We start from the raw sequence: 27,730 nt of genomic DNA on the forward strand, positions 1-27,730 counted from the left end.
TGCTGTAACGTATTATGTAATGGATTAAGACTATTTCTAGATCTTAACTGGTGTGGGATGGAGTGAATATCAGACTAATGTGAAACTTTCATCTGGTGGGTGAGATACCTAAGGGGTAATTCTAGTAATTGTACCCAAGACACCTCTCTTTTGTAGCACCCTCAACATGTTCTAAGTTCAGACTAAAAAGCATGAATGCCTGTCTAGTTATTGGTACGTTGCCCCTTCAACATCAGAATATCCTAATGCTGAAACTAGAATGCATCAATAATTTGAAAAAGTGGATATAGGAGGATACCAAAGTTATGCAGGAGTAACAGCTGATGGAAGATTCTTGATATTACTTAGATATTTAAAAAAAAATAGTGTTACATAGCAATGAAACAAATATATGTAGGTGCTAGATGTTGGGAAAATAGTAATATGTGACACTTTTTCTGTAATTTACACAAGTGTAACAGTAAATATTTTGGGAAAAAATGTTCAGATGTAAATTCCTTACATTCAATCTAATTACGGCATATACTGATAAAAAGCTTAACCATTCGCATGAAAGATGACTTGGTATGGACAAGGAAATGACAAAATGCATTAATATAAAGTGGAAACACTACTGCCATTTGCCCTTAACTTCATCTTAGCATCCATATAATGTGAAGTACATTCAGTTTTATATAGGGAGACAGCATAGTTTTCATAATTGTGCAGATACATTAGTAGGAAATACTGGTCTAAACAAGAGCTCTTCTAATGTATATCAAAGCTATAAAAATAGTATACAGACTTAAAACTTGGTAATTTATTATGGCATAATATAGGAAGAAACATCCTGCAGTGTTATTGAACTACAGTTCTTATTAGCTAATGAAGAGAATTATAGTTAAGCAACATCTAGAAATCCATAAATTACTTTTGTAAAGAAACTTAATATGAAAGTCTGTTCTTGTTTTGAAATACTATTGGGATTTTTATGTTAGCCATTGTATTTAATTTTATTGGTAAATCTGGGTATTTTCCTAGGGCAGTGAAAAAGATACTTATTTGAAATTGGACATCATTATTTGGAAAAACTATGAAAAAGCAGCCCTAAATGAACAGATTATAGAATACGTAACATATAGAAATTGTGGAATGGTTAATGAGGAATATTGTGAAAAGTATAAAATCAATCGGAATGCAAATTTAGTATTGTATGCTAGAATTTTTGCCATTTCTTTACCAAATGACGTTTGGCCAGCTTTTGCTCATAATAAATTAAGGCAATCTCAGTTGCTATGTAGGAATTACAGTATAATACGAGATGGTTAGATAGTATCATCGACGCAATGAACATGAATTTGGACAAACTCCAGGAAACGGTGAAGGACGGGAGCCTGGCGAGCTATTTGTCCATGGAGTCGTAGAGTCGGAAATGATTTGGAAACTGAACAACACAAATGCTATAACTATCAAGATGGTTGGGAAGGTTTCAGGGTGATCTGCCGGTCTTAGTTTAGTTGCTATTATTAAAACTGGTCTTGTGCAATGGTGTTTCGTAAAATTATAGCAAGGCAATGAGCTAAAGCAAAACCGACCCAGCCGGCCATATAAGACGTCACTGTCTATACAGGTTTACACAGTAATTCTTTGCGGCCCTCCCTCTTCTATAATGCCTAATAAAATTCGTAAGATTATAGCCTCAATGAATATTGGAGAACAAGTCGCTCTCCAGTTATATTGGAATTAGCAGGACTGTTGTAGTCTACTTAAAATTAGGAAGCAAAGCTGGAAGGGAATGGACTGCAGCTTCGGGTTAAATAATCAGTGTACACACACACAGAGGGACAGTAAAGGGTATTGTATTCAATCTAACGTGCCGAAGCAAGACTCGTTGAATTGGGCAGCTATCAAGAGCATTAGTTTTGAAGTTTTTGGAAGACTCGTTGGGCAAAGCTTTCCCACTAATGCGAAACGTCCGGCATCAAAGTTGCGGTCAACTTATAGAAGGCGTGCCGCGACCTCGAGCTTTATTTGGGGACCTCCTGCTCTCTTCCCACACAACAGGAGCGCCTGATCCCTCTGCTCATTAGGAACCGAAAGTCCGCCAATACCACCCCAAGATGGCTACCGGGCGAGGCGACAGCGATTCTTCCTCGTCCCCCACCCCACCCCGCCTTTCTCTACCCAAAAGAAAGCGTCACAAGGAGGCTCTAACCGTAGCATACATTCTCTATGGTCTCTCCTCACGTATTTGGTTCCCTTTCCCCGCCTTTGCTTAGGGAGCCAATGGGGGCCCATTTAAGGGAAGTGATGTCTCGGGAGGAAGTCGCAGAAGAGCAGTGGAAAGAAAGCCCACTGCTTTCTCATGAAAGGAAGTGACGTTTGGTCAGTAACACGGAAGTGCGGGGGTGCGCGCGCGGGGTAGATCTGGGCGGTGGCGGGCGGCGTTCGTCACCGTCGGCGGCAGAGCACCAGGAGCGCGCAGGGAACGCACGTGCTGGGTAGGCTGCATTTGCTTCGGTGGAGGGTTGGGCCGAGCCGGTGCCTGTGTCCGGCGGGGGTTCCCCACCCCCTCCCCCAGTGGTGTCCCATCGGCCTTCCGGGTTGGCGCCTCCGCGGTTGCCTCCTCCTGCAAGAGATTCGCGTGCTAACCGTAGGCTTCGCTGTAGACGGTCCCTGTCTTCAAACGCCCTTGTCTGGTAGCTCTCGGTAGCCGTCCGAAAGATCCCTTGCTTTCACTTTGTAGAGCGCCGTGAATAGCTGAGTTTCTGCTCCGCCCGATGTGGACTTTAGATCTGTAACTTTTTTGGAGCATTTTTTTTTTCCTAATTCATTCTCACTGCTGGGGTCACTCATAGCTTTTCTCCTAGCATTTCATGTGTTAGTTAAATGCTCAGTGTAGGTCACTATCAACGCTGAGGGAATATTCTACCCATTTTTTTATCTCTTCTTAAAGATTCTTTTCTCTGAAATCTGTTGGATAATCTCTATGGCTTTATTTGTTCAAATGCTCACCCATGATTAATTGTGATTCAGTTTTCTGGGTTTACACAAAACTGTCACATAAGTAGATGAATTAGAATTTCATAGCCTGCTGGCCTTAAATATAGTCACTTAACTTGTAGTTCAGGTTATCGTGGACACTATTTTTTTTAATCTTACTGGTAACCATAGGATACATAACTCACTATAAACGTAGTTAGAGTTTCATTATCTGAATTGTTTAGCAACTATAATTGGAGCAACTTGGTTGTTAAGTGAAACAATAGCTAAGTGAAACTGTAACTGTGATTATCTTATTTCAGTTTTCCTTTGCTTTAAAGACCTGTGAAGGTCCTAAATAAAAAAGTAACTTTGTGACCAATCCTTGCATCATTGTCACTAAATAAGGACTACCTGTACCATTGTACCACTGAACCTATACTGCACAGTGATCCTGCACTGTATTTTCCATCCCATCTAATAATCACTGGAAATGATGGGATTCTATTTACATATGTCTATTCACATATGCTGGGTTAATAAAGCCTAATAATGTAGGTTTTGTCCTACATTAATAGGACAAAAATGTTAATTTGACTATATTTAGGATGTGTGTGCGTTTATATAACTTCTATGTTGCTACCTGCTACAATTATAAACTTTTCAAAGTAGATAACACATTTAGCTGTGAAAGATTCAATATATATTGCTAGTTATAACCTTCTGGATTTATCTTTCACATTTGCTTTATTTTTGAACAGCTTCTGTAAAGCCTTGAGTAACTATTTAGTATTATTTTGTTATGAAGAAATTGATGATTTTTGAATGATGTTTTCATAGTGCCTCTTGAAAGAAAATTGTCTGAAAATAAGATAGGCTACATGGATTAAGCTTAGTTTGAACAAGCACATAATATCTAAATATCAGGTTAAGGAAAGGGAACTTTGGCATGAACAAGATATATCATCATTGCCCATATATTTTCATGTTTCTAGGGTTAAAATAAATACATTTCAGAATGATTGCCAATCAGACAAATAAATACCCCCTTTAAAAAAGAAGTATATGTGATGATTCATAATATTACAGAAACACTGGATATGTTACTACTTTTACTTGTTCTGTTTGTCATATGAAATAAACTTCTATTACCAGAAGTGGGAAAAATTAGAACTGGGTAATTATTAAATGGTTTTATTATGAAGGATAATATTTTCCAGCTCTTTGGAGAGAGAATAAAAGGCTTGTGGAAACCCAATGACCAATAAATTTTAACTATTAGTTTTATCTGGGCCCAGAACAATAATAGTTGTATTGCTGCCTGTTCAGTAACTATGTGGATCATTTACTGAGCTTTTTATCTAGCATAATGAATAGATTTAGGTAAATTTGGCAAACGTGGAATCCTACAGACATCTATTATCATATTGGCATACTATACTTCAGTGGTGGCAAACCTAAAGCACGCGTGCCAGAGGCGGCACTCAGAGCACTCTCTGTGGGCACACACGCTGTTGCCCCAGCCCTGCATCCCCCCACGGCCCCCTCCTCACCAGGAGACCCCCCTGAACGAGAGTCGCCCCTGGGTGTGGTCCAAGGACATGGCAGCCGGGCAGCAGGAGCAATACTCTGCCCTCATGCCCCATCACGTGCAGATGATGCTGCAGGGCGTGGGCGGAGGATGTGACCGCCATGGTGCTGCAGGGCTGCCTGGGCAATCTGCGGTGGGCCATGGAGGCGGTGGGTGGCCCTGTGGACAGACAGGGCAGAACGGGGGAGGGTGGAGTAGGGGGGCAGGGGGGCGGGGCGGTTTTTGGTCACTCGGTCTCTAAAAGATTCACCATCACTGCTATAGTTTATAAATTAAGGAGGAAGCTTTTCAGAAAACTGGCTGTAATACTAGAATTCACTGTTACACAGGTTAAGACTGGAATATTATGCAAAACAAGTGAACTAATAGTATGCTGTCCATCTATTATTCACGAAGTTTATCAAGCAATGTTTATTTAAAATTCACTAAAAAGAACAACAATAAATAATAGCTATTTTTGGTTTTACCATTATGATAACTAAATAAATTAAAAGCAATTATTGTCATATATTTCAGGGTTTTGTGTTGTTTTTGTCATGAGAAAAATGACGTCTTTTGGCATCAGATTTAATGGCGCAAATAAAAATCAAATCACTTTAAGGAACATGTGGTCTGTTCTGATTTCTGTGTAGAGCAAAGATGGCAATTGGGTACTTTCACACATTGCCTACAGTAATGGTGATAATTAGTTATAAGATTTACCAGTAGCAGAGATGATGAATGTGGGTGAGATTTTGTCTTGACAAGCTGCTTGTACACATTACTAGCACATACACATTACTTTGACAACTTTTTAGGTTTGAAAATAAAACAAAACCCTTCCCTGTATAGGTCTGAATACAAAGCATCTGAAGGAGTGTTTTGTCTCATCATTGTGTGGCAGTAATGAGGATAAAAACGTATGTGGATACATTGTGGACGTAATGAGGATAAAAATGTTCTTCTAGGCACACAGCAACCATATCCATACCTTCTCTGTTGATTTGGGTACTCTTTGGGCAAGGCTGTTCATGCTGTGCTTGAACAGTCTTGATATTGGTGAAACAGTCTTGATATTGGTGAAACACTGCAGAGATAAATGTGATGGGGCAAAAGCTTGGTTCTTGACTTAGCCATTCTTCCTTGAAAAAGAATGAAAATGTTGAAAAACTTCCTGATTAGAAAAAAATGCTAATGAAGAGATGGTGTTACTATTTTGTCAGGTTGTGGAAATACATTAGTGGCTGTTGAGTGTGATGTCAAGTGCAGTGCTTTCAGCCTAGCATAGTTTAGTACAGGGGTCTTCAAACTCGGCCCTTTTATGACTCATGGACTTCAACTCCCAGAATTCCTCAGCCAGCATGCTTGGCTGAGGAATTCTGGGAGTTGAAGTCCATGAGTCATAAAAGGGCCGAGTTTGAAGACGTCTGGTTTAGTAGATTGCAGATAATAGTGATTTAGATACTTTGAGAGAAAAGGATTGCATTGGTCCAATATAATAGATGGAATTGGCATTGACAACAACCACTGTGCCAAAAAGTCATTTAGTCTACCGAATTGCTGATTGTGATTTTCTTAATGTGTTGTGCCACCCTTCTGTAAAGATTCTTGTTTTCTTCCAGCATTCAAAACTGCAAGCACACAACTCTTACTACTATTATTAATTTTATTTATATTGTATTCTTTTTGTTGTTTGTATCATTACTTGATTTTGTATTTGTTTAGCCCAGTATTTTCTGTCTGAGAACTTTCTGATACTTGCAGTTAGCAGTATAGTATTTCTAATAAAAGAGAAGATTCCTGAAATGACTTGTTTTTACTCTTGTCAATATTTGCTGCGATGTGTCCATTGGATAATAGAACTAGTTTGAGGTTACCAGTTTGGGTAATGAAACATCTGCAAGAAAACAACCAAGCTGAGCACCAAGGATCCCCCTCATATTTCCAATTCATGGACTGAAGCCCAAGTGAATTAATGGTTGAACGTTGAGAACAATTTGTGTAAAAAGCTTTCTAGTTTCTCTGCTGCAGATTTTCCTGGTAGCAAAGCCCTCAGTTTTACATCACTGAATGTTTCCCTCTCAGGGTTATAATCAGATTAAGTTGATTTCTGTTTTTGAGAGTTTGCTTCCATTTAGCTTCTCCTTTATTTTAGAAGTCTCCAAAGAGTTGAGGCATGTTGCAAGAACTGAAATGAGTAGAAAATCTGTTTAAAGTAACAAACTTGATTAGGACAGGGGTGTCAAACTCTCAACGTCACATGACATGTCGCGACGTATCTTGACTTTTTTTGCCAGTTGCTGGCAATGGGGTGGGCATGGTTTCACTATGATGCATCTGGCCTGCAGGCTGGCAGTTTGACACCCCTGGATCAGGGCAAGCTACAAATAGAGTGCTCAGGTTTTCTCTATTGCCACAGTCTTCAAGGAGTGGGTCCTGTGTGTTAACTGAGGACAAGAGTTAAAAGGACTGTATTTTACACTATCGTTTTCCTCTATAAAAATATTTCCAATTAACAGGAGAATCATTTATTGCTGCCCAAAATATAAAGAGATGCTCATTTAAAATGGAGAAAGTTGGTCTACAGGCCAACTTTCTTGTGTTTTTGCACTTCCTAATCTACATTTGGAGCCATCTTAAAACTTTAAATTCAGCTTCAGCTGTGAGATTCCATCCTCTTCTTTGGGGGTTATATCTTTAATAGCTATATTAATGTTAAAACAGCTCTTCCTTTTTGGTTTTAAGGGTACACATTTCAAACTGGCTCGTCTAGCTATATTTAGGATAAAATATATTCCTAAAAAACGTGTTAGCCTTTATTGGTACTGTATATTCCGGCGTATAAGACAATTTTTGAGAGCGTCGAAACAGCCTCCGAACTCGGGGGTCGTCTTATATGCCAAGTCGTCTTATACGCCGGAAATAAGGTAATTTCTGGCATATAAGACAACTTTCTAGGCAGGCGACTCGGTGTTGATCGTCTTATATGCCAGAAATAACGTAGTTTCCGGCGTATAAGACGACTTTCTAGGCATGCGACTTGGCGTCGATTGTCTTATACGCCGGAAATAACGGTAGTTTCTGGCGTATAAGACGCCTTTCTAGGGATGCGACTTGGCGTCGATCGTCTTGCAACCCGGCGTCGAACTAGAGGGTCGTCTTATATTCCGGGTCGCCATATATGCCGGAATATACGGTACTTGAAGCATTTTTACTACCCCTAGAACAGGGGTAGGCAATCTTGGTTCTTTTATGACTGGTGGACTTCAACTCCCAGAATTCCTGAGCCAGCCATGCTGGCTCAGGAATTCTGGGAGTTGAAGTCCACCAGTCATAAAAGAGCCAAGGTTGCCTACCCCTGTTCTAGAAGCTATCACAGTCATCCTTTTCTGACTCTTCGTCATCTTCCAGTCCCTTCTCATATTCTAATACTTACCAATCAAGCCAAAAAAGAAACATAGTATTAGACAACTAGGCTGTGCTTTGGACTGGAGGATCTGAAACTACTGTATAGGCATTTAGCAATTGCATTGTTTTAACAAGGATTGCAAATTCAAGTTAACTGTGAAAGCTTTTCTCTTTAAAAATATCTTGGTTTTTAATAAACACTAGTTTGGGGAAGATTCGTTGTGCAACATAATACCCCTTCTGCATTTGGCTTATTTAAGATGATGCCCTCTTAAATAAGCCAATCGAGCTAAATAAATATCTCAGTTGGCATATTTAAGAGGATATCTTGGTACACCTGTTGTGTTAATGCCAGCTAGATTTATTTTTTTTCCCTTCCCTCAATTTTAAATTAGTTTTTTTAAACCTGGTTACTTGGCAGTAATTTCTTGGAAATTCAGAGATTTGCAAATTGTATTGTATAATTTGTTGGCTTAATAAAAGTATAGCAATATATTTATATAAAAATGTCATTCTTTTTTCCAGTTTCATTTTAGTTCAAGTTCTCATATGCAGAAATCAGATGTATGAAGAATACTGTCATATATTGTTGTGATTTATACTTGCCATAGATACATATCTGCAAACTGGATATGCTCCATATGGGTTCTACTGCATGTGTCTCTCATGATACTTTAGTCTTTTTCAGTGCTGCAGTATAGCAATTTCCTTTACTGAATATCCAAACTACTGGGTTTTCCAATCTGAGACTTTTTTCTGTGTAAACACTCTAGTTTGTTTGATTTTAGGGCTTTTTAAAATCCTTGAACAATGGGATATAACTTCTTATTCAGTTCTTTTCTCTTGCCATAATATCTGCTTTGTACTCAATCAGAATCGAGCTGGAAGGGACCTTGGAGGTCTTCTAGTCCAGCCCCCTGCTCAAGCAGGAGACCCTATATCATTTCAGACAAATGGCTGTCCAGTCTCTTCTTAAAAACCTTGAGCGATGAAGCATCCACAAGGTCTGAAGGCAAGCTGTTGCACTGATTAATTGTCCTCACTGTTAGGAAGTTTCTCCTTAATTACAGGTTGCTTCTCTCCTTGATTAGTTTCCATCCATTGTTCCTTGTCTTGCCTTCTGGTGCTTTGGAAAATAAATTGACCCCCTCTTCCTTGTGGCAGCCTCTCAAATACTGGAATACTGCTATCATGTCTCCCCTAGTCCTTCTTTTCTCTAGATCAGGGGTCCCCAACCCCCAATCCGTGGACCAGTACCGGGCTACGGCATGCCAACAACCGGGCTGCACAAATAAGCAAAGCCCCATCCATGGGATGCAGGGAGGCACACAAAACCACGCCCCTCCAGTCCGCAGAAAAACTCCTCTCTACGTAATCAGTCCCTGATGCCCAAAAGGTTGGGGACATCTGCTCTAGACCAGACATGTCAAACTCATGACGTCACACAACGTATCGGGATGGTTTTGCCATTGCCGGCAATGGGGTGGGCGCGGCTTCCGAATGACGTGTCCAGCCCGTGGGCCGGCAGTTTGCTCTAGACTCCGTTCCTAAATCCTACAACCGTTCTTCATATGTTTTAGTCTCCAGGCCTTTAATCTTCTTTGCACTTTTTCCAAAGTCTCTACAACTTTTTTGTAATGTGATGACTAAAAATGGATCACTATTTTGCTACTTTAAAGATATTGGGACTTCAATTTTGCAAAAGTTGGCAGCTTTATTCTCTATTTACTTTCACTAATTTTAAAAGAGATGAAAAGTTGAAGTAATTGTGGAGTGTTTTCCTAGCTGTTTCTTAGCACCTCTCTCCTTGTGAGTTTTCTGGGCAGGGCACCTGAGAATGTAATTTAAATGAATCTGCTATACCTGGCTACACCTGGAAATTACAGATAAAAGGCTTTTGTTCCTTGTAAGCATTTTTATTCCACTGAACCTAGTAAACTGTTAGGAGGAGGAAGGGAGGAGGAGGAGGAGGAAGTTCAGATGTTCTGGCAAACTATTTCTAGCCCAGCCTTCCTCTGTTAATGTGGGCATGGTATCTATGATCTGATGATCCAAGAGGCGGTATTTGACCCCTGGAGTCACAATGCCTTGCTTTATCGATTGTGCACAGATCCCTGGGCTTCTTTGCTTATTCCTGACACTATTAAGGCAATATTGGTTCCTGCAAACATCCACATGTTTCTAGAAGAAAAGCAGCTGTAAATCCCTCTAGGATAGTTTTTTTCTCCTGTGTTGAGGAGTCAGGTTCTCCCTGGGAAGTTTGGCCATCAAAACAGCTTGTTGCATTTCAGGAGTCTTTAGAGGATTAGCTTTTGGGCCTAAGGCAGGGGTAGGCAACCTTGGCTCTTTTATGACTGGTGGACTTCAACTCCCAGAATTCCTGAGCCAGTATAGCTGGCTCAGGAATTCTGAGAGTTGAAGTCCACAAGTCATAAAAGAGACAAGGTTGCCTACCCCTGGCCTAAGGAATGTCAGAAGAAAACATTCTGATTTTGTGACAGTGCTGCTAGGAAGCCATTGCATATTTATAAATAGCTCCTCTTACAGTTCACTTACTATTTTGATCCTTACTGCATGCAGCTCATGTGCTTTAACAGTTGTTGCTTCTGTTGTTAGGGACATACTAAGCTCCTAGGACAGTGGTTCTCAACCTTTCTAATGCCACGACCCCATAATACAGTTCCCCATGTTGTGGTGACCCCCCAACCACTTATACATCACCGGGTGCCAGGGGCGTGGCCAAAGAAAAGGGGGAAAAAATGGTGGACAGTCTTGTTTGGCGACCCCCGTGAAATGGTCGTTCGACCCCAAATGGGGTCCCGACCCACAGGTTGAGAACCACTGTCCTAGGATGTCTTAAAAGTTGTAAGATTTTCATCCTGAAGTGATTTTTTTTAAGCATAATTCGCATATGGATCCCAGAATGGGGCTCAGAGATAGGTGATTACTGTATATATATTTCATACGTAAATATACGAAATTTTCACAAAGCTGTGGATCTGCAAAAATCCTTGATAGCTTTTAGAAGGGTTGATGGAGAAAGAGCATTGGTGAATTTTGCAGCACCAGCTTGAGTATCAAAGTATGGTATATTTGGAGTAAGAACTACATTATCTTTTGGCCAGCTTAGGCTTCCTTTCCCCTTGAATGAGTTGAAAATGGAACAGGAACAGAAACCTTTCAGCTAGCTTAGACAGGAAAGCAGCTGAGTTGTACCACTTGTAGTAAGTCTCCAGTGTAATGTTAAAGGCATGTGGACCCACCCTTGGGATAGGAGCCAACTTCCTGACTTGAAGGGAGGGTGTGCTACTGGCAGTGATGTAAGGCTCAGCTACATCATTTTATACTCATAGTCTTGATAGCCGGCTGCTCTGCTTACGAATGCTATTGTCTTTCTGGAGCTTTTCTTCAAGGCTCCCTGCACACTGGTAAAGACTTGATAAAGATTGAGCGGCTGAGGATTTTGAGTTAGCCTTTCGGATAGCAGAGGTGCTTCCTTGATACTGTGTCAAACTTTCTGTCTCCAAAACCATAGTTTCTATAGTTCTTCATGTAGTCTTTCCTGTTGCTGTTCCAAAGACAGTTTGTCGGAAGATGCTGCACATAGCGCAGTCGTTACAGGATACGGTGCTCTAAGATAAATGGTGTTTCCATGGCTTGGATACAAAAAGCATTCTAGAATATACTACTATCTGGTTTTCCTTGGAATGGACATATACTTTGGCTGAAATGATTAATCTAAAGAAATGCATCTTTGGTGTGGTTTTAAATCTACCAGCTTCCTTTCCCCACAGGAAAGAAGCTGTTCCTTTCCATTGTCTGAGAAAACCCCTTCTTCTTTTGTTTATTTTCCTCATTCTCTATCCTCCTCCTGTAAATAAAAGATGAGAGAGGGCCTAACATATCCCAGCATTTTTGCTTAACATTAAATTGTAGTAGAAAACTTTTAAAGATTCTTTCTTTCTTGTGTATATTACGCATGCCTGATGCTCATATGGAGTGACCAGCATATGGTTTGCACATAACTAATCCTATCAGAGAACACCAACAAGAATCAGTGGCTGAAATAACCTTGAAAGATGCTTGCATTTGTGAAAAACTGGGATCTAGGTGCCCTCTTGAAAAAGCCAGGTGCAAAAGATGCGGAGAAGGTTGCCAAATTGTAGGTAGGCATATGTGTGGGGTACTGCTGTTAGATTGAAGGCCCCATTTTGGCTAGATAATTGGATTCTGTGTCATTTGCCTGCCTCTCCCACTTTCAGGAAGCTCAACTGCTCTTCGGTGGAAACTACAGATTTGTTCCATGTGGCTAATTGCACTTTCCCGTTTATCGATGGTGCAGTGCTTCATATATTTCTTCTTTTCACTAAAAAAAATAATAAATGGTTCCTGCTGTGTTCAGGCGTGGCATTTGCTATTTCTGTTCTAAAGAAGTATTTAAAATATATTTAAAACAAACAAACAAGCAGTTCAATTTCCTGACTGAATCCTTAATGCAGTGCATTACTATCTCGAACTCTACCTGAAGGTAAATTGTTACATTTGCCACATTTGAGAACTATTGAATTGTATATCCAAGTATAATACGTGCAGTTGCTGCCTCTTCCTATGAGCTTCCTGTGTTAAGCCAATTCGGGTGAAACATTGATTTGTGACTAGTCTGGCATAGATGTTCCCAGGACATCTGAGCATTACATATAGAAGAACATCTATGGACTGTGGCTGTAATACAGTACCTGTTTTGAAGTCCTAGATTCAGTATCCTTTGGCCATGTTCCCATAGTTCTCATACTTCTCAACATGACCATTTTTGGCTGAGAATTGTAGTATGTTGAAAACTAAATGCATCGGTAAACAGTTTGTGGTTTACTGTCCCTGTTCCTATGAATACAGGAATGGAGCCCTTCCGATGCCTGCAAAAAAACTGTTTTACTGGTTTTTTAAAATGTAAGTTGGCATACTGCTTTACTTACAAAAATGCTGCTGTATCCTGCATAGGCCGCCTAAGCTCTCTTGAAAGATAAAAAAAAAAAGTGGATACTGTTACTACAATTTTGTGCTATGTTGGAAGTATGTCTACCTGCTTGGGGAAGAATAGGATTGAAATAAGTAGAGATGATAAAGAACATTTTGGGGAAGATGATAATGAAATGTACCTTCCCTAGTTTTGGTATTTGGTATTTAGGAACTTCCATATATGCTCTGGCAGCCATATTGTGAACAGACAAGTTCCTCATGACAGCCATTTTGTGGAATCACACATAACTAGCTCTCAAAATTTTACCTTTGCTCCTAAGAGTAGGGAAGTTGCTTCTCCCTCGTTTAAAAGAATTGTTTTAGCATCTCTTCATTACTTTCTCTTTGTCACATTCTGAGGCAAAGCATCTGGCATTATTTCAACTTATGGGTCCACCCTACCTCACCTTGTTCTCTTTACTGTGCAATGCAAATAAGTGTGTACTTTAGGAGCAGCAGGTTCACATCTAGGCAGTTCAGTGCATCACAAATATAAATTACTCTGCTGGGTTCCAGTATCTGCTAAGTGTCAGATGACATACCGTATATTCCGGCGTATAAGGCGACTGGGCGTATAAGACGACCCCCAACTTTTGAGAAGATTTTCAGGGTTTAGAAAGTCATCTTATACGCCAGAAAATACAGTACAATATTGAATTTTTGTTTATAGATGAGCACAATAGGAGCTCCTTTTCTGCTAGAAAGCTTTGTCCTCTAGTGCTTATTTCTGTAAAAAAATAGGGCTGGCCACTAGGGGGCAGATTGGTTTTAAATTCAGAGAACAGCTACCCGTATATTCCTGCGTATAAGACGACCCCTGACTTTTGAGAAGATTTTCAGAGTCGTCTTATACACTGGAAAATACGGTAACTTCTTTTTCTGATCTTTGCATGTTTGTCAGATGGAGTCTGAGAAAGATGCAAAAGGAAGTAGTTTAAGCTTTGTAGTGAAAGTAGTGAAAGTTTGCAGCTTTATGTAGTTAACAGGAGACTGGAGAATGTGTGAAATAACTTCCTCAGATTATAAGCACTATCTATGGTTACTTTTGCCACCTGCTTTGTTGCTTTTTATTAATTGTTTAGAAAGTTCTTGGAAATTTATTTACTGTTCCTTCCCCCAAATGAAAGAGCTATTTAAGCTGGTCTTGGCATTCAGCAATTGACTTCATTGGCCATCCTCCCCCTCCCCCCCGCCAAAAAAGGCAGCTGCTGACTCTGCAGTTTTGTGGGGTGATCAACTTATATGGGGTACTACTTGCCAGCAATAAACTAATGTTTATTGGAGGCTAGAAGACAGCAGTGGACATTGTGTCATGATTCCGACAGATGAAACTCTTCAAAAGAACTTCGAGGCATTGTTTACCTTAAAGCAGTGGTGGCGAACCTATGGCACAGGTGTCAGAGGCAGCACTCGGAGTCCTCTCTGTGGGCACACATGCCATTGTCCCAGACTTGCCTCCCCCCATGACACCCTCCTCACCAGCAGCCCTCCTGGAGAAGGGTCACCTTCGAGCATGGCCCACGCGGAGCAGTGCAGTCAAGGATATGGCAGCACTCGGTCTCTAAAAGGTTCGCCATCATTGCCTTAAAGAATCTTTTATTCGAGAAACAAAGTATTGGTGCTACATAGTCAAAACCAAAAACTAAATTCCCCTCCCCTGGATACAAAGTAACAAAGCACAATTCCCTCTTCCAATTAACAGTATAAATCACATTCCCCAATTAGCTTGAAGTGTGGGCTTCCTCCCCAGCTCTCCAGCTCCCACGGTTGAGTTATTATTGTTATGACTAGCTGGACTCTCATCCACATACCCCCTCCCAGCATCAATTAGCTCTAAAAGCAATAGAGAAAAATGGCTGCATTTCCATCTATTGTCCAAGCAAGAATATCAGATGTTAGCAGCGTTGACACATTGCTTAATTGGGCTTCCCTTGAAGGGCAGAATCTATGAAAATCTTACTGATGGAGGACACAGTGCAAATGCTATTGCTCTCTCTCTCTTGAAGGCAGTGCTTTGAGTAGGAATTTACTGTTTTCTGCTTCTCAAAGAGGAATCCAAACCTTGATTATTTAAGCTAGTGATGGCGAACCTTTTAGAGACCGAGTGCCCAAAAACTGGCCCTGCTCCTGCCCACCCCCTACCTTGCCCCCGCTCCACTCCCTGCCCTGCCCCCACTCCGCCCCACCCTGCCTTCCCGCAGGGCCACTCACCGCCTCCAGGGCCTGCTGCAGCGCAATGGCAGCCACACCCTCTGCCCGCGTCCTGCAGCATCAACTGTGTGTGTTGGGGCGTGAGGGCAGAGTCTTGTCTACGCTGCCTGACTGCCATGTCCTTGGCTGCGCTGCTCCATGTGGCCACGCTCAGGGGCGACCCTTCTCCAGGAGGGCTGCTGGTGAGGAGCGGGTCGCGAGTGGAGGCAAGGCTGGGGCAACGGCAGGTGTGCCCACAGAGAGAGCTCCAAGTGCCGCCTCTGGCACCCGTGCCATAGGTTCGCCACCACTGATTTAAGCCAAACAGCATGGCCAGTTTTTTAAACTTTTAAGCCAATATTTTTCCAGATGAGAAACAGACAAAACTGTTGCAGTCCCCAAGGTACTAATGTCCTTGTGTATGTCTCTCAGACATAGGGCATCGTTGCAGAGATGGCTGAGCAAGAGCCTACCCATGAGCAGCTGGCCCAGATTGCAGCTGAAAATGAGGAGGATGAGCACTCCATCAACTACAAGCCCCCGGCCCAAAAGAGCATCCAGGAAATCCAGGAACTGGACAAAGATGATGAAAGTCTACGCAAGTATAAGGAAGCCCTATTGGGAAATGTTGCCATTACTGCTGGTGAGTTCCTGAAAGACACACTATTTCATTGAGGAGTGTGTGTGAGCATTAAAAGGGACAACTTTGGACACCTGTCTTAACCTCAGAAACCAGAATGTTCCATCATCTAGATGGGGATATGGAATCCAGCTGGCCTATGCCAAATATTGGATACTTTTATGTTCCTGGCTATCCTTGGGTTCATATACTACTCTTAGCTGCAATATGGTGTGTAACTCATCAAATTATGTAAACCTAGCATATAATTTATATGCTGTGGTGAACTCACAATTTGAGGTTGTAGAATAAACCACAATTGAGGAAATTTTAGCTTGCCATAGTGGTTTCAAACTTGTGGGCTGCACGAAGCCCTCATTTTATATGATCTTGCAACAATTCTTAGAAGAAAGAGTTAACCCTGTGGGTCAAGTCTTTTCTGCTGGCTGAGAGAGCCCTGTCAATTTCAGAAAGTGTAGCAAGTGGAGATCATTTATGACTCCAGGAAGGTTTCAGAGTGCCTGGCTAAGATCAGCAATCTGCTTTCCTACTGTGAGCTTGTCACTCTGCTGCAGTATGAAACCAGTGAGGCATTTTCTGTTGCTCTGCTCTTTCTGCAAGCTGGCACCCTTGTTTTCCCATCATTCTTATCTATATCTCTTCCATATGCTTTGCCAGATGACTGGAAAAGTTCTGAAAAGCTGGCATTCACTAGTTACATTGCAAATCCTAAGACCAGCAATGTCAGCCTAAAAAAAAAAAAATAACTAATAAGCTTTCAAACAACTGGAGAGTATCTGATTGGGGGAGATTTGTGTAAGCATTTGTAGTTGCAGTGCTGAGGACTAGAAAGCTCTTAAAAGAAGACCAGAGTTTCTAGGCATACACTTCTGTTACACTGCAGGAATGGCAGACAAGTTTTGATGTTTTATCTGAGATATATTTTCTTTTCTATTGCAGACCCTTCTAGTCCAAATGTGGTGGTAACAAAACTGACTTTGATTTGTCCAAGTGCTCCTGGCCCCTTGGAGTTGGATCTGACAGGTAAGTGGGTTGGATTAAAAAAATGGACAAACACTTGGGGCATCTTAAAGACAAATACGTTTATTATACACAGGTTTCTGGATAATTTTAGTAGATGCATAAAACAGACTTTAGTCCATTAAGTCTGACGTATCAATTAATGGGTAAATCATGAGGATGCCCCCAAGACGCTTAATCTGTTGCAGCAAAAAAAGAAAAAAAAACCAATAATGATGGCTATTCTTCTAGAAATCACATTTTATCTATTCTGTAAAGCTTAAGCTAAGGCCTTAGCTTAGTCTCGCCAGATGGACCTTCCGTAGCAGAGGGCACCTGTATTATTTTCTGCCTCCCTGCTTTAATTGGGAAAAATCAGTCCTTCGGATAACCTGGTTTCAAGCCATGAAGGGCTTTGAAGGTGAGAACCAGCATCTTGGATTGGACCGGGAAGCAAATCGGCAGCCAATGCAGTTCCTACGGGAACAGAGGGACTACCAGGATGCTGTCTAACTTTCCAATGCCAGCTTTGCGGGAACAAAAAGTGCTGTTGCAAATAAGCATAATAGAGGCAAATATTTTGCTTTGTCGCAATGTAAGCTTTCTATTTAGTTTCCCGTCTGGTTCATAGTGGTGCCCATGAACAGTGTGTTCCTGACTTAAAGGTTCACTTCCATGGCGATTACGACCAGGCTTTAAAGCACATCTTGAACATGGAAGTGACAGCACAGGTTGCTTGGCAGATTTGGATCTTCTGGGAGAAATAATTCCTATTTTCTCCTTTCAGGTGATTTGGAGGGTTTCAAGAAGCAGGCATTTGTTCTGAAGGAAGGTGTAGAGTACCGGATAAAAATCTCTTTTCAGGTAAGATCTCCTTTTGAATTATTGTAGTGCCTGTCAGAATGGTCAGTCTGTGAATAATTCAGCATATAATTTTGAGGGAAGGCATTTGGCTAAAAAGTGTGTATTGATTTTATATATTCTTGCTCATTATAGGTAAAGAAAGAGATTGTTTCAGGGCTCAAGTACATTCAACACACATCCAGGAAAGGCGTAAAAAGTAAGTGTCCATTCTACTGTTTATGCTGTACTTGGAGAAAAGTAGCTTTGTGTTTTCCCAAAAATAGTGTCTAGCCTAGGTTGACAGGAGCTGCAAAGTAGAGTTGAAACTTGGTACTTGCCTAATGGAGAGGAAATTAATTCATATTTGAATGGCAGCCAAAAACAGGTGGAATAGAAAAAGATCACATAGCCCTCAACTACTTTGGGGCGGCTTTTGGTTTTTCTTCAATTGATCCTTCAATTAAAGATGCATTGACACCTTTTCTTCAATGTGAAGATCCACTGATATTGCCATTCTCTCTCAGCTGAATCTGTTTCACCCAATTAGAACAAGATAATGGAATTGTTACTGTAAAAAGAAGGAAAGCACTTTCTGTTGATTGACAAAAATAAGGGTACCTTAAATCCACCTGGTAGTCCGTCTGGATATGGCTACGCTTTCTGAGGCATGTTACTATATTGGAACCCTGAAGACACAGTTTGGGATCAAAAATACTTGTTTGAAGTAGTGTTTAAAGTTGTAAAGAATCCACAATAGCAGAGCAAGATGTCAGTGTATGTAGATTTAAGGATAAGAATCAGATTTCAGAAGAAGCGTGAATGATGGATGGGCCATATCCAAAAATGGGTATTAGATTTCAGAATAAAGCTGGATTTGAAAGAAATCAGGACATTTGAGCACATACAAAATAAAGCTCAATTCTGATGCTGTTCTCATTATAGGCAGCACGGATTCATTTCTAAGACAGCTGTCAGTGCATTTTGACCTCCTATCTACAGCTCACACTGCACAACTTCCAATGACTCGTGCCTTACAGCTGTTTCTCTCTTTCCAGTTGACAAGACTGACTATATGGTTGGAAGCTATGGGCCACGGGCTGAGGAATATGAATTTCTAACCCCCCTGGAAGAAGCCCCTAAGGGCATGCTGGCCCGGGGCACTTACAACATCCGATCTAAATTTACAGATGATGATAAGACGGACCACCTTTCCTGGGAGTGGAACCTGACCATCAAGAAGGAATGGAAAGATTAGCCCTTTCAATGCCAAGTCCCAAGAATTGTTCAGACAGTGGCTACAGTAGAAACCCCTCCCTGTACCAAAGTGCTGGCATTGGACAACCTTCCCTTCCCATTTTTAGCTCACCAGGAAGACCTTTTGGCTCAATGCCTTGTATGTATTTCCTCCCAAGAATCAATAACAATGACCAAACCTGCCTTGTGCCTCCCAAGTGGAGAGGCAGAAGTGCTTCTTATCCCTCTCTGGCCTTGAGTAAAAGGTCTGCTGCTGTCCCATTTCAATACATTTCAGGCAGGTGGTAAAGGGGAAGCAAGCAACATTTCTGTCTGTAGGGGAAAGGATTGGGAGACACACACCCCTTGCCGTCTCTGAGCAAGGGGCGAGGTGCCGAGAAGTCATCATTCCATCCAGGTTGGAAACAGTTGGGGTGGCAGGCACTTGCCAGGCTTAGTCATGTTCACGGCCTACATTTTCTCTTTGGGGGGATGTGGGTTGCCTTTCCATTTGTGATACATTTCCTGTAACCATGATGCCTTAATGTTTGTAACATAACATGCATCCTCCTGGGACTTCTTAGCCTTTTTTGTATGTTTCCTGGTCCCATTCATGTATTCCCCTCCTTCAAGTTTGCATCTTTTAGGCAGATAAACCTCCTCCTGGACCGAGGACTTGCAAGAGCTTAAAGATGGCTCAGAATAATATCCTTCTAGGCTCCCTGTGCCCAGAGAAGCCCATGCATCTGATGTAGGGAGAGGTGACCTATTGGTAGGGATAGACGTTACTAGTACCATTGCCATTTCTCTGTTCTGTCACTTCAAATGGGTGCAGAGCACTAAAGTCCCAGCGTAGTTTCCGGTTTTTAAGGCATTTTCCTAGCTGAGCTGCTCCTCACCTGATCTGAACAAAGAGCTTGTTATGGACAAATATTCAAGAGCAGAGAATGCCTTGTGTGTCTGGTCTGCCTTTGAAATCATGTGCCTGGCCTGTCAGTATTTATTATTGCCTTGATTAGATTATTTTTCTTCACGGTGCCCAAACAGTCCAGCTGTCCCCAGCAAAATCCCATTAATCTGACAGTCAGAAGTAGAAAGTCTGCAGAGCATCTCCTCTGCTTGTCAGGTGGGCATGTTCCAGCTCGACCACCTTGTTGCTCAGCTGGCTATTGTGAGTCCCAAAATTATCCTAGAAGTGGGACCAAGTCTCTGTGTCTGTGTGTGGTTCCTTCCTTGCTCTCTCTGCCCCAATTCCTTCCCCGAAGCCTTCCTTAGAGAAGATTTTTGTTAAATTGATTTATCTACATATCTTATATCTGGATTAACGGATTTGAAATCATTGGCTTCCCCTTTTCTGACTGTAAAATAAAATCATGAAACTGATGGGTGTTTTGCTGTGTCCTTTTTCGATTCCTTGCAATCCTGCTATGAAATAGAGGGCTTGTGAATTTATTTTAAAACATTTAGAGAATAAATGATTACATAGAAGAAAGAAGAAAATGAGAAAAGACAGTGGATGGGAAGTAAAAAATCAGCAGTTAAACTATTTTTACAATTGATTTAAAACTTATTATTTCATTAATTGAATATATAAAACTAAGCTTACATCATCTTGAGAAACAATTGCAAATCACTACAAACCCTAACATTTGTACAGACATCACCATTATTTGTTGTTATATAAAATACGTATTTTATTTACAAAAGAAATAATACAAATTAATACTAAAAACAATCAGTAAAAATATATATTACCGTATATGCCGGCATATTAGGCGACCCGGCGTATAAGACGACCCCCGTCTTTATAGCCGGGCCGCATTCCTAGAATGTCGTCTTATACGCCGGAAACTACCAGTATTTCCGGCGTATAAGACGACTCGGCGTATAAGACGACCCCCGTCTTTGGCGCCGATTTCAGCGCTCGCGGAAGTCGTCTTATACGCCGGCATTTACGGTAAGTTCTAGTTTCCCTCTCATTGTACCAAGATGGTGATGATACTGGTTTATAAACATTAAAATTGCTTCTGGTTGCTAGCTTTACATTAAGATAAAAACTAATCTTAAGTATTTGAGTGTGCCTTGTGTGAATAAAATATATAGGGAACCCATTCTTGCTTATATTTAATCAAATTTCCATTCTGTATGTATACTGTGAATTTGCCACTGCCACATGTTCCCCTGGTTTGGTTTTCCAATCTGATGTTGTTGGCGAAGGGAACTGGGTTTCATGGAGGAAGAAAGGTCTGTTAGCTACTTGGAGTGGGAAAGATGCCTCCAGATTTTTGGACTCCCAACTCCATAATGAGCAATATGCCATTGGGTGGCCGGGATTGATGGAAGCTGTAGTTTAGTACAGCACCTATGGAGACACTTATGGGTGGGCCAGTCTGATGTAGCAAGCTTCCAAAGGATTCCTGGGAGGTAGAATTTTTCCATTCAGAAAAAAATGATCCTTACAGTTACTGTTTGGAAGCAACATGTTAAGTTCTTGATGACAGGGTGGGAGGTGCAGCAATCTTATCGTGTGCGAACACACCACATTGTCTCTGAATTTCCTAAATGACTAATAGAAGAGAACACCTGTAGCCGTGGAGAAGCAAACAACCAAGCTCAAAGAGCGCCGACTTTGCAGTTCCTAAATGACTATAAATAATAGCACTATTCTCATTTTGCACAATTTGCTTATCTTGATTCTGGGCCTATGGCATTAAAAGGCATTTGGCTTGAGCAGCTATTTGCCAGTGCCTCCTCTTTGGATGTGTAAAATAGCATCTGATTATCACCTTTAGTGTTAATGCCCAAGGATGGTGGTGTCATCTAGGAGTACTAGCATATTAAAGAAATAGCCTAGGAGAGGATCGTTCTTTTCATGGGTCATCATTTTTGAGACAGAATCCTTGGCTAGATGCTGAATTGGTCCATAAAAGTTTTGTAATGAAGCCTTGTTAATGATTTATTTTTTGGAGGCAGTTATGCAAAGCTGTCTTCAGTTTGCAAGCCCACAGTGCAAAGTCTATTCCTGTTCTAACATATAGTAGCATAGGAAAAACCATGTGCATTATTTTACTTAGTGAAGCATCCAGGTGGCAAGAGTAAGTGTAGGAAGTTGCCCAACTGCAAGTTTGGGTTCTAGTCTAGAGCAGTGGTTCTCAACCTGTGGGTCGGGACCCCATTTGGGGTCAAATGACCATTTCACGGGGGTCGCCAAACAATGCAATCCACCATTTCCCCCCCCCCTTTTCCTTAGTTGTGCTACTCCCTTTTATTCTATTGGCTTTTGAAAGCCAATAGAATAGACTCTCTTGAATAGAGTCTAATTCTATTGGCTTTCAAAAGCCAATAGGAATTGTCCAGGCTGTCTCTGCCCTGCTGAGCCCGCCAAAAGTCCCATTCTGCAAAAGGTGCTGCACCAGTTGAGTAGTCCTCGACTTACGACCGGTTGGGGGTCGCAGCATTAAAAAGGTTGAGAACCACTGGTCTAGAGCTTTATAAGATTTAGAACTCAAAAAGTAGTGGTAGTATTAAGCTGAAGCAAGAAAATTTGGAACAAAGGATTTGTAGAAAAAGGTGAAGAGTAGAACAATAGGAGAAAGAGACATATTTTTGTTTAAAGGGGAAAGAAAAGTGCAAAAAAAAAAAAATATGGAGTGTCATGGGAGAGATTCCAGATTTTTTTAGTTGATACCTTTGTGAACATTAAGGCTGTTTGATTAAAAAAATAATGGAACACAAATTATGGAATTGTGCCCTTAAAAGGCATAAAATAGGTGTTAAAAGAGAATTATTAAAGAAACTTTTCAAATAATATGCCTTAGGCATAGGTGATATCAGAGCTGCAAAATCCATTGTCCTTGAATGTATATATTTTTTCAGTAATCCCCATTTCACAGAAGAGAAATCAATTGGACTAACCACACTTGGCCAAAATGTTGTCCTCCATATTCTATAAAAATAAGTGTCACACTCCAGAAGGGAAATAGCAGCAGTTGCACAGACTGCCAATGAAAAAAATCCATGCATGAGGACCAGATGATCAGCGATTTTGGATACGCGCTGAATTCCAGTTTATTCAAAGGAGGTAAATATCTAAATTAGCTAGTCTAGCTGTACGGATTTAATTTAGAATTCTGTGTGTTTACTATTTTGCTTTCCATTGTTTTTCATTTCTCAATAAATTTGCTCATCTGCAGATTGGGCTTCATTGATTTCATATCGGAATATCACATTAAAACCTGTACAGAAGCTATACACAGCTAAGTAGCCATTCCTTGTATTTTGGGACTGGCATAAAATTGGTTAAGTTCCATATCTCTGGGCTTTGGGCAGGAAGAGCCAAAACCCCTTCCTTATACTATAGTTGTGTAGAGCTGGGTCAGACAGAGGATCAAAGGGCCAAGACATCTCCACTGAAAGACTAAAGGGGGTCTGGAGACCCAGCCTGCTTGCTGACAGCTACGGAAAGGATATTTCATTGGGGAATCCTTGGAGGAATTTTAAATTGCACTCAAACACAGCTGTTTGTAAGGAGGGGCTATAGGCAGCAGTCACATGTTAAAACCGGTCACTGTTATATTTTAGTATTTGCAAAAAGAAACAACTTGTGAATATATCTTTTTGACTTCTTCTATAAAGGCTTCTCTGGGACAAGATTGAGTCTCTTGTATTCAAGATGACCAGCAGAGGCTGCTGAAGAGCTGTGTTGGAAGTGATGCCAGAACACATTGCCTTTTGCCAAAGAACAGGTCAGCCTAGGAACAATTATGTTTGTTCTTAGCAAATATTTTAAAAAGGCGGGCTGGAGGAATAATAGGTGGAGTTTTATTCTGCCTCCATTTTTATTTATTTGTTTGTTTATTCTTTTTCTTTCGCTGACAACAAATGTTTTCCCACAAGTGGGGTCCTTGGTGCCCTTTCAGCTGAGTTGTTTGCTTGCAAACTTTTTACTACCAAACTAGGTAACATCATCAGTGCTAGAAGAGAGTGTGGTTTGCTCTTGTTTTTGTATACCAGTGGTTTTCCCTGTCAGTGTGGGTATGAGGGTTCTTGGTGGTTCCTTGAGGGGGCTCTTGTTTATTGTTAGCTTGTCCGTCTGAGTTGCTAGTTTCTTAATTGGGATGTTTGCTTCTTGATTGTTGTTCTAGTGCAGAAGTGGGGAACCTTGGCTCTTTTATGACTTGTGGACTTCAACTCACAGAATTCCTCAGCTACCATGGCTGGCTCAGGGATTCTGGGAGTTGAAGTCCACAAGTCATAAAAGAGACAAGGTTCCCCACCCCTGGTCTAGTGTTTATCTTGGCATTAATCCTGCTCATTTGGGTGTTGATTACTAGTGAAGTGGTGTTTAAGTCTTTTCATTTCCTTTTAGGCTTTGTGAATGGTATGCAGATGTTGTTTATCTGTATATGCCTATAGCTAGCTGATTTGTTTGAGTGTCAGGCTTCCAGGAATTCTCTATATTTTTGGACTTGGCTTGGTCTAGGATGCTCATAGATTCCCAGTTGAAACTATGGTTAAGTCTGATGTGCTCTGCTAGTCTCTGAACACGAACGAGCAGTCAGAAGACATGATGAAAATGCCTTCATTTCACAATACAAGGACAGACTAACAGACTTACCCTGGTATATAACATAAGAGAAAATCCTACTCCCTTTTAGCATTGATGTTGCTAATTTGGTATTGAAATGTCTGCAGGAAAACAAACATTCTCTTCTATAATTCTTCTCATATATCACATAGTTCCCTCCCTTTGTTCATTTACAAACATGCTGCTTTCAGTGACATTGAAAACCATTAAATTGCAGCAACGTTTTATACATTGTGCAGGAAAAATCCATTATCCAAAGGTGATCCAATCTTTACAGGAAAGGCAACTTCCCAAGCGGTGGGGAAGGAAGTGGAGAACAGCAGCTCTTCAGCCATTTGGTGGGCCTGGCAAAACCGGCACCAAGAAAGCCACTTCCCCTGTTTTTCCCCTTCTTTTTCTGCCATTGGGGGAATGGCAGGAGAAAAGGGATGGAGAGAAGCTGGGGAAGGATCCTGTGCTATTATCTCTGGGATCCCACTCCAGGAGAAAAGTGACAGAAGACTGCTCTCCCTGTTTTCTATGGAAGGACGTGGAACCTGGATATCCTGGATCTTCTCTTTCTCTCCCCAATTCTTCTGTCACCTGTGAGTTGACGAGAGTGAAGAGATGGCACTGGGAGAGCTTAAACAGCTTGAAAATCAGTAGGCATACCTGTAGCCAAGACGCATGGAGCCAGTTCTGATGTGCTTCAGGCAGACTGGATGGGAAAAGAAATGGGAAAAGACCACTTTCAAACTAGAACAGAAAAAAAAAAACATGACTTCATTATGGGGCAAGGACGAGCCGAACACAGCATTGTCTGTTTCGGTTGCAAGAATCCCTTTACTGAAGCATCACCAGCTTGAGGTTAGTAGTTGTGAGGAGGAACGCTTTGATCTGTATTTGAGCAGTCTCAGACTCATGCTGAGTCTTCATGTAGGTGCTATCTACCCTCCTGATTGTGAAACACATCCTGTGGGCAAATCATCCATTACTGCCTTAACATGTGGACTACCAGAGAAAGGCTGCAAAAACATGAGCTAGATGACAGGGAAAGAGACCCAGACCTAGCTAGCATTTTGAAGGTCACATTAAGAGCTAAGTCACACAGTCTGTGTTTGTGTAAAACTCTGAACTGGAAAATTAGATTTTCGTTTAGTGCTGTGTGAGCCAAGCAACTGTAATCAATTTATAATTAAGGGGATTGCGGGAAGCCAGAAAACTGATGATAAATTGAGTTAAGGAGGATGCCTCTGTGTGTGATTAGAACAGGCACAGAATGGCTAAAGAGAATGCTCACACTACCAACTTACTTGTGAAGCCATCTAATTGCTCAGTGATAGCCAAATCTGGCCCTAGGGTCGGCCTCGGTTTATCTTCACAATAAGCAACCGAGTCGGAAGATCATTTAAAAGCAGTGTATTAGGGTACCCTGATAAAATGGGATCTCCCAATGAAAAAAAGAACCCCGAGACACATCTGACATTCCTTTTTATAGTTAACACAACAAAGAAAACGCAAGAGGAAAATTAAATGGACAGGATAAAAGTAGCCTCCCCCTTGCATAGGAAATCAGTCACATGTAGTCAAACATGTTATATGTTTGCATCCCATAATATCCCACATTCATTAAAATGAGGTCTGACGTCAAAAGGGGCGTAAATTGTAAGGAAAAGGGTTGTTTTAGAGTGCACAAAAGAGATAAACCAGACCCAAATTCGTACAAACTAACTTTTTCTTATCTGGAGATAAAACTCCAGCCAGTTTATCTTGTCAACTAAGGGATGTTAAAAGCTATTTAACAGTCTGTAATGAGCCTGAATATCATTTTAAAAGAGAGAAAATAAGTCAAATTAAAATACAAAATACCTATGTTAATTAAAACAAATTACAAAATCCATGTCATCTGCCCCTCATCAGTCAGGATCAAATGTGAGTGGCTGCCCTTTGGGTTTCCCAAGTACTAAGGCTCAGTGTTCAGGCATGCCCTGTATACCTGTATACCACAGGGATTTGCACTATCTGCTACATTCCTGTCTTCCTGTATGACATGTCCTCTCTGGAATGGACTTTCACCTCTAAACTTATTGGATAATCAATGGAGCGAAAACAAGCTCAATATCAGCTGGCTAAATACTGGTGACTTGTTGCTCCCTGTGTGGGACTTTCTTATTCCAGGCTCTCTTTGGTATACTGTGTGAATTCCATCTTTAGGTAAGGGGAAGTTTTTTTAAACAATAGTTCCACACCTCAAGCAGAGTTTGTCATGTAGTTACAGTCTCTAACAATAGGCAATTTCGAGAAGCTGCAGCCCCAGAGAGAATATATCAGAGATTTGTCTATCTCTTTCCTTTTCTCTTTTTTTTTTCATCTCATACAGCCACCTATTTAATCTTAGATGAATCACAGCAAAACCCATAAAGCTATTGAATACCCTTACAAAGGAACATCACTCTTCCCAACATAGCTCCATAATATACCATCAACTCTGTATTCACTGATTCGTCTCCATCCTAGCCCAGTGCTTGGAGGGAGACTCAGCCTTCCAGAAAACCAAGTAGGAGCCTTCAAGATCTCAGGTGGAAAGTTGTTCCAAAGGGCCAGGAGAGTTTCAAACAATCCTACTGGATGACAACATTTAAGAGAGGACATGTCAGACAGGAAGACAGGAATGTAGCAGTTCGGTGGGACAGGGAGAGGTGGTCCTTCAGATATCTTCAGGGAGAGGTGGCCCTGCAGATAACCTGGGCCTAGGCTATCAATAGCTTTAAAAGTGAAAACCAACATCTTAAATTACATCAGAAAGGGAATGGGAGCTAGTGCAACTTACCCAACAGTGGTGTAACATGAGCAAACTCCTGGGAGCCCGGAAGTGCACATGTTGCTACATTGTGGATCAGTTATAGCTTCCAAGTGGTCTTCAAAGCTCCATGAATCTGTCTGATCGAGAATGAAATAGTTTAAAAACTGACTTCTGTAGTAACTTTTATACACCTGTAATTACTGTTGTATCTTAGCTTTTTATTTTTTCTTTTGATGTTAAAAGGCAGATACAGCATCTTGGAAATGAGGCATTTCCAACTCTCATTTATTAGCAAATTCATTATAAAATAGACTATCAGGTTTGAATCATTTTCTTTCCAGGTTTCTTGTCACCTAGACCGACTTGCATTTTATGAAACAAGCCACCAATGGACTTACCTCCCATCTCTTGATTATTTATGTTGAATATTCCTTCTATCCCCTTGTTTCTCACAGATAGTTTCTTGAGAGCTATGCACTGTAGCCTATGCAGAAGTTTGAT

At 41.1% G+C, this 27,730-nt stretch overlaps 1 protein-coding gene and 1 long non-coding RNA gene across 2 annotated transcripts; one reads left to right on the forward strand and one right to left on the reverse strand.

Annotated features, from left to right (window-relative positions):
- Positions 1-2,329: 2,329 nt before the first annotated feature.
- On the forward strand, positions 2,330-20,243 carry ARHGDIA (Rho GDP dissociation inhibitor alpha). Its single transcript, XM_039344686.1, has 6 exons — positions 2,330-2,480; positions 15,578-15,788; positions 16,725-16,808; positions 17,572-17,648; positions 17,781-17,844; positions 18,683-20,243. Exons 2-6 carry the CDS (start codon positions 15,599-15,601, stop codon positions 18,880-18,882), a joined length of 615 nt encoding a protein of 204 aa, XP_039200620.1. The 5' UTR covers positions 2,330-2,480; positions 15,578-15,598; the 3' UTR covers positions 18,883-20,243.
- Positions 20,244-25,063: 4,820 nt separating this feature from the next.
- On the reverse strand, positions 25,064-27,730 carry LOC120308539. The gene is made up of 3 exons (XR_005556868.1): positions 27,628-27,730; positions 27,257-27,366; positions 25,064-25,144 (listed from the first exon to the last, which is right to left on the reverse strand). It is a non-coding gene; the product is annotated as an uncharacterized LOC120308539 (long non-coding RNA).

This window comes from Crotalus tigris, unplaced genomic scaffold, assembly GCF_016545835.1.
Source record: "Crotalus tigris isolate CLP2741 ecotype Arizona unplaced genomic scaffold, ASM1654583v1 scf7180000017551.9496454, whole genome shotgun sequence".
Classification (NCBI taxonomy): Eukaryota; Metazoa; Chordata; class Lepidosauria; order Squamata; family Viperidae; genus Crotalus; species Crotalus tigris.

Coding starts and splice junctions, on each gene's coding strand:
- ARHGDIA (XM_039344686.1), top strand. CDS start 15,599: ATGGCTGAGCAAGAGCCTACCCATGAGCAGCTGGCCCAGATTGCAGCT. Junction 17,649..17,780: donor GGATAAAAATCTCTTTTCAG/GTAAGATCTCCT, acceptor TGCTCATTATAG/GTAAAGAAAGAGATTGTTTC. Junction 17,845..18,682: donor ATCCAGGAAAGGCGTAAAAA/GTAAGTGTCCAT, acceptor CTCTCTTTCCAG/TTGACAAGACTGACTATATG.